Here is a 7,558-nt window from a genome sequence, read left to right as displayed (position 1 = left end):
GAGAGAGAGAGAGAGAGAGAGAGAGAGAGAGAGAGAGAGAGAGAGAGAGAGGAAATAAAAGGAGGAAGGAAGAAGGGGAGAGAGAGGGAGAAAGAGAACTAAGAGGAGGGAGGGAGGAAAGAAGAGAGGGAAGGAAGGGGAGGGAGGGAGGGAGAGAGGACGGAGAAGAGAAGTAGGAGGGGTGAGGGGTGAAGGAAGGATGACATGAGAGGTGGGGGAAGGGGAAGGGAGAGAAAGAGAGAGATTGAGAGTTCACTAAATAGAGAGTTTAAGAAAGAAATACTAAGCACCTGCGTTAAAAGAAACCATGGTTCCTGGACGGCCGGCAGCTGACACTAAAAGCACATTCTGTCCCCCTCTTCCTCAACCACACCCCGGCAGACCCAGTCATCTCTTGCCCAGCACAGTTACTTCTTGAGTTCCTTTTGCTCTTTTTGACTGGGTGCTTTTTCCTTTTCTACTCCTTTTACCTGCCAAGGTCCTTGCTTTTGAAAATCTGCTGCTCACAATTTTCTCGCTAAATGCCGTGACTACTAATCACTGGTCATTTTGCCTAATTCTCTGTTTAGGTCTGTGGCACCATGTTGAGGCGGTGCCAGCTAGCATCCTGCTGAGCTTCTCAGTGAGAACGACAGACCCTATCATTCAGCCTCTTCCTAATGGAGGCTTTCACTCCTCAGATGCATTAGCATGTTGACCAAACTGCTTGGTTGAAGGAGAAGGCAAACATCAGTGTGTCGAATGTCATTTAAATGGCATGGGGACTTGGAGACAGCTTCAAAAATAATCCCATGCAAAGACTGAAGTGTGGCTTCTCAGAATGGAGGAACTCTGAGCAGAAGCCACTCAGGGTCCCCTCTCAGGAGGGAATGGTGTTCTGGGCAGATGAATCCACTGTAATTACATCATAGCCTCTCTAATTGCTTGCCTCTAATTTGCTTTTCAATGGAAATGATCAACAGCATTTTTTACTCCATTTTAGGTAGATCTATGTTTCGTGAGTTATATTGATTGGGGAACCAGGATATTTGTCTAAGGAATGAAACGTAAAGTGAAAATTTGAAGATGTCCTTGTAGGAAACTGGAGCCTTGTCGCAAATGCAGCACTGACCGAGATTTTTGAACACATGGTTCTCTGTTGGGGGTATTGTGTTTATTATAAGAAGCTCAGCTCTGGTCTTCAGCAACTACATGGTAGCATCACTCTCATCCCTCCAATAAAAACATCTCCAAACACTGTCAAATGATGGTAGGGAGTAAAAAGCATCTCCATCTAGAAACAAATGGGATAAGGAAGGTACAAGCAGATCCCCAGGAGAGGGAATGGCTTTCTGTGAGACTTACTGAAAATAGACACCTAAGATAACCAGGGAGAGTCGGTTGCACAAACAAACCTGGGAAACCGAAACCTAAAATTTAGGGATGACAATCAGCATTATTTTCAATATAATTTGTGAATTAAATCAAGTAATTGCTAATACTTTTCTGTGTCTCAAAATATTTATAAGAAAAATAAGTCATTAATCATGGTTTTGTTTTCTTAATAATTTACTAAAATGAATCAAAAAATATCAATAGACTTATAAGACATAGAATGAGCTTGTGAAACGTTGATGAAACTAAATACAAGATCTCCTGGGAAAATTGGTGCTAACGTCTGTCTATGAAAGAAGGTGGTTCTCATTTCATATTCTCAGAAGGTCACAGGAGGTAGGCAAAAAATGACTCATGGCTCATGAATGACTGACTTGGACTTCTACCTACAGAGAGGAAAAGTGAAGTAAAATCCCAGAGACAAATCTGTCCTTATTGACTATAAAGTTTTAAAAAATTGAATTTTTGATTTTATTTAAAGAGAGCAGGAGAATGGCTCAGTGGGTAGATTGCAAGATGTACAGGTGTGAGGACCTGAGTCTGAATCCCCAACACCCATGTCCATAGCTGCAAAGGAGTCAAGTAAAGCCCAGCACCCATGTCAATGGCTGCAAAGGAGTCGAGAAGATCCCAGAAGCACACTGACCAGCCTATGCTCGAAAGCAGACATGAGAACTCCAGACAAAAGAGAAACCCTGCTTAAAGAGAATAAGGCAGAGGGAAGCCACCCCATGTCCCCTTCTAATCTCCATAGGATTGAGGATACATTTCTCTCCCTACTCATTAAAATTTATTTGGAGAGATGAAAAGAAATTTTACTTACAATAAATACCAAAAACATGAAACTTTGTGGATTTGACCTAGGTAATAAATAGAATGCCATTTCAGAATGAAGTCAGATACATAGTCTAATCTTAGAATTTAACCTATATTATCAGTTTTTAAAATAATCCTTGGTGAAAATAATCCTCCATAATCAAGGCACATACTTTTCACGCTTTATTTTGCTTATGATAGAAGGCAAAGCAACACAGATTTTTATCAGGGAAAGCAGACTTGACTACCTTTTCTGTGTTACCTGTCTGACCGTGGTTTTTGCTTTAAAACAACACAGAGGTGTTTAGAAACTGGCCCTCTCAAATCTTTGTGACTCTGGCCCAGGCCCTGGAATCATTAAGAGTGGATGGTATTGGATCATTGCCAAACTTTGGTCAGAACGTTAAGACTAGAAAGGAAAGGACAAATGTTGTGGGGGAAGCAACCGCTGCCCCAGAACAGGCAGGGTCATCAGAAGGGTCAGCACGGGCTCCTCTCACCTTCACCGTGGTATAATTGCTGCTTTCCTGGATGTGGATCAAAATACCGTTCTCACTCCGCGTCCTGAATTTTACTTCCAGACTATTGACACCGAAAGGCTCCAACATGGCATCCCGTATGCTCTGTGTCAGCAAATACTCCCGCTTCTGGCTCTGACTCATGTGGTAGTCCAGGCGTCCTTTGCCTTCTAGTGACAAGGCAGTGTCCGGAGTGACAGCTGAAAGCCCAGAAGAAAGGGAAAATCTGTAGACGTTCACTAGACTTTTTTTTTTTTAGGGCATTCTTCAGAGGGGCACAAGGTATTAAAAAATGACAAAAGTTCAAGATTCTGAAATTACTCTTCCTGGTCCTACTCTGAGAAAACAGTTTCCATTTGTGAATAATTATGTAAGTGTATTGCCAATGGTTGAGTCCTTTTGGATCTGGGAAACATAAAATCCTTGATGACAATCATTAATCACTTGGGGGACTTGTCATCCAATCTCTGTGCTATGGGACCGAAAGGCTGGACATGGACGACACAGCCAACTGCTAAAATGCACAATTCAAAACTTGAACCAATTTCAATGCATTCCTGAAATTATTAAGCAAGTATGTTTTTATAGTTGGAAACCTTTGGCTCTTTAGTCTTTAGTCCCTCTAGTCTCTAATTTTTATAAATATGAACCCAAAAAATTGTCTAGTCAAAGATTTCTAGCTGCAGCTCTACCTGGAGCCATTGCCATGGATGGTTCATCATCACAAGCAATGATATTAAAAAAAAACTCTTAGTCCAGAAGTAAGATATCTGCATCTATATAACCAGTAGCATAGCTCAGGAAGGGAAAGTGGGGAAATGGAATCAGGGGTAACTCTGTCCTGGGTCACACACTCTAAACAGATAAACAGAATAACATGTGCAGAATTATATCTCACATGAGAAAAATAAGTCTCAAGGCAGCTCAACTCATTTTTCTTTTTCTTTGATAGCCAAGCTACTATGATGCATCTATGTTGACTCCCTCTAAGATCTTTTGGATTATACTGTATTCCAATGTTATCACTCATTTCTCTTCATTTTCCTATTACAGTAGCAATAAATGTTTCCTTAAAACATCACCAGGCGCTAGTGGCCGAATTAAGTAGTAATTATTCATTTCGAAATAAAGCAGTTCTCATAAAAGCGGGCCCAAGGCACAGGGTAGAATAGAATGCACAGCCTCCAATGAGCAAATCATTACTGGTGACTTGAATATCACTGATGTTGTGATGATCATAACACGGGGGTTTAAGTGGGAAGTTATTAATGAGAAGACTGAAACAATGCTGCTCAAAAACAACTTAAAATAAACTATGACTTTTTAACACATTGACTATCACACAATATTTGGAGCTGTGTGCAATCCAGTGATACTGTAAATTTTATCTGACAAATATAAAAATCTGACCAGAGAAATACCCCTCAACAGTAGACAATATTTATCTGCAAACTGAGTATAGTTGCTGACTTTAAATTTCCCAACTACCCAATAAGTGACGTAAAATAACCCAGTGGTACATTTATAAGGTGAAACTGACATTTATATGATTCAATTCTTTGAGAGAATGCTACTCCTCTTTATATAAAAAAGCCAATTTGCAACTGTCTCTCCCTTCATTTGGCACATGTAATGTTTGCCATGTTAGAGTCAAAATGCAGCAACTTGCTTAGGTGCACCTATTTATACTTTCTGGGGCTGTGACAGCATGCCATGAATGTGACAGTGGTGACCTACATTTCTCACAGTACTTCCCAGTCAGGCCCTCCGTGCACTGGCACTGCTGCCATGACCAGAAGTCCACACAGGTGCCACCGTGTTGGCAAGGGTTGTGAGCGCACGTGCCTTCTAGTCTAGGACACCTGTAAGAGAGTTACAAAAAAGATGGGTAAAGCACTAACCCGGAAGAACAACATTTGACAAGAAGCAGACACAGACTGATCAATGTGCTTAATCATGGGTTTACAGTATAGGAAGGGGCTTGCCCCAGCTACCCTGCAGCAATTAATGGCACAGAAATCTCATAACATGGTCTACCTCACGCCAAAAGAGAAAGCTAAATTAAAATATCTTCTACAATGACAACCAATGATGTCAACTTCTGAAGGACCACAATGGTCCAGGAATCCCTTATTAGCATGGTCCAGGGCCACATATTTACTTAGGTCCATGTGCACCCCACAAAGACACTCATAATGATGGCCCACTTACAAGCCAGGTATGATACCAGACATAGACATAAGTGAATGAATGAATCCATATAGTAAAGGAAAGAGGCTTTGTTTTCCTGTGTGAATGACAGACAATAAAGGGAAAAGATGAATATGCTGTTTGTTAGACAGAGATCGTCTGCACAGATTGAAGAGTGTATAACCTTAAAGGGTTTCTGTATCTCTACGTTGAGAGTAAGGGGAGGACATTTGTATTTAGATTTCAAGAGAAGTTGATTTCAGGTTGAGGAAAAAGCAGTGGGAAGTCCTACTGTGAACTAGGAACCCAGAGTGTGTGAAACAACAGGAACAGAATGACCAGAAAGAGGGTGCGGGCAAGATACAGCTCAGGCCACATCATGGAAGCTCTGTCAGTTGGGTAAGGCAAGGCCTCAATCTGGAGGCTTGGGATGCTAAGTATTTAGATTTTCATTTTTTAATGATAAGAAAATCTTGCTGGGTGTGGTGGCACACACCTTTAATCCCAACACTTGGGAGGTAGAGGCAGGAAGATCTCTGAGAGTTTGAGGCCAGCCTGATCTACAGAGTGAGTTCCTGGACAGCCAGAGCTACACCGAGAAACCTTGTCTTGAAAAACCACCAAAAGTTATAGGTAGGTAGATAGGTAGATGCATAGATAGATGCATAGATAGATAGATAGATAGATAGATAGATAGATAGATAGATAGATAGATAGATAGATAGATAGAGATAGTTGAGAGAGAGAGGAAAGAAAGAGAGAAAGAGAGAGAGAGACAGAAAGAAAGAAAGAAAGAAAGAAAGAAAGAAAGAAAGAAAGAAAGAAAGAGGAAGGAAGGAAGGAAGGAACAAATGAAGGAAGGAAGGAAGGAAGGAAGGAAGGAAGAAAATCTTACTGGTCAAGGATGCCTTGTGCTGCCAGAGCCTGGCTGGGCTCCAGGGGTCGCCCGTTGACGGCAAACTCCATTACACACCCCACAAAGTCATGGCTCTCCACCTGTCCCTTCCTCTGAAGGATTGGCTCTAAGGACCTGATTCCTCCAACGGTGACTCGGTTTGGCTGAACATCAAGAGTCCTATGAGAATGCGAAAGGGCAAAAATCTCAAAAACAACACGAGATATTTTGGTCAATTACTTCACTTTCCCAGAGTGAGCATCCAGGCCACCATCCAGCCTAAAGCAGGTATTTTCATGATTGCTTGGGTTTTACATTACAAAGACTGAGACGCTTATGGAATTACATTTTCAACTATCCACACTGGATGCACACAGCAATGCTGTCAGCAAAAATGAGCAATCTAGAAAAGACCAAATGCACAGATGCCAAGACTGTTACTTCTACAGGTTGCAAGGTTCTTTAAGAACACAGCAAGCCCTCCAGCATGTCAATAAAGACAGTGGGTAGGGGTCATTGTACCTCTCCACTTCTCATCCTTACAAAATCCCTTCTGCCTTGGATTGGCCAGTACTGCAATTCAGCTTGAAGTGCTATTTAAAAAACATGTCTCAATTATCCCACAAACGTGAAGAGAACGTGCCTGAATGAGTGACAATCATGCTGTACACGCTCACAGAACTCAGGAAGCATGAGAGCCTTTCATGAAGGAAAATCTAAGCAGTCCTGGCTACAACAGACACTGTTTCCTTTGATTTTACCCCTGACTCATCACTTTGTGACTTTTTAATCCAGCATTAAAATAATGTTTCACCGACAGTAGTTACTTTATAGTATGGATATCTCTTTGAGGGGGTATACAACCATTTAGTATGGAGAAAAATTATTTAAAGTTCTTGTAAATCATCATTTCATTAATGATAAGAACGGAGTTATGATTTTACTTACCAGTCATCTGAAACCGCTACATTGCTGACGGTGCAGTAGCCTGGCTCCTGATTCTCGGAGCAGGAGTCCACAGTTAGAGATGCTGCCTGAAATAAGAGAGGGGACAGTCACCACAAGCCTTCCAATGACATCAGCCTCCCCAGTAGACACCTCCAGCACTGCTCTCAGGTGGGGATAAATGAAATTAGCACTGCTATGATTTTCTTGATTTAATGTATGCATAACATATCCTGTAATTTGCTTCACATTTGAAGTTATGGAAACAGGTCCCCCTTGGTATCTTGAATTCTAATTATCTTTACACATCAGAGTGATGAGTCACCTTTGAAACAGTCATCTTCCTTGTGCCTCATTTATATAAGAGAGAATTAAGAAGCCAGTAGTCTTCCTGGAAAATCTCAACTCCATAAGATTATAATTTCAATAAAAATATTTATTCTGCTACTCAGTATCCTAATCTTTCAAAATTTTTCAAAAGACTTAATCTATCTGCCATATTTACGGAATGATTATGAAAGTATGTCATATATATTAAAATACACGGAAATTTATGTTTTAAACATTTTTCTTTTTATGATTGGAGCAGACTGTGGGGCCACTGGCAGTAGCACCAGGATTTATCTGTACTGTTCGTACTGGCTTTTCTGAACCCATTCTCTTTGGATGGATACCTTGCTCAGCTTTGTACCTTCCTCAAAGCAATGACTTACCCTCTCTAAGGAGTGGATGGGGGATTGGGTGGGAGGAAGGTGGAGGGAATGGGAGGAGGGGAGAGAGTGGGAACTGGGATTGGTACGTAAACTGAAAAGATAGTTTG

At 41.2% G+C, this 7,558-nt stretch overlaps 1 protein-coding gene across 1 annotated transcript in view; it reads right to left on the bottom strand.

Annotated features, from left to right (window-relative positions):
* The window catches only part of Fat4 (FAT atypical cadherin 4), a 133,325-nt gene that overhangs the window by 6,826 nt on the left and 118,941 nt on the right, over positions 1-7,558 (bottom strand). The window contains exons 12-15 of the mRNA XM_005343924.3: positions 6,742-6,827; positions 5,794-5,973; positions 4,446-4,570; positions 2,691-2,908 (exon numbers count right to left, since the gene is read on the bottom strand). Coding sequence (XP_005343981.1) covers positions 2,691-2,908; positions 4,446-4,570; positions 5,794-5,973; positions 6,742-6,827 — 609 coding nt within the window. The remainder of the gene's footprint in view (positions 1-2,690; positions 2,909-4,445; positions 4,571-5,793; positions 5,974-6,741; positions 6,828-7,558) is intronic.

Source organism: Microtus ochrogaster, chromosome 1 (genome assembly GCF_000317375.1).
Source record: "Microtus ochrogaster isolate Prairie Vole_2 chromosome 1, MicOch1.0, whole genome shotgun sequence".
NCBI classification, from domain to species: domain Eukaryota; kingdom Metazoa; phylum Chordata; class Mammalia; order Rodentia; family Cricetidae; genus Microtus; species Microtus ochrogaster.
Note: the sequence above shows the minus strand (reverse complement) of the source record. Positions and strands in the feature narration are given on the sequence as shown.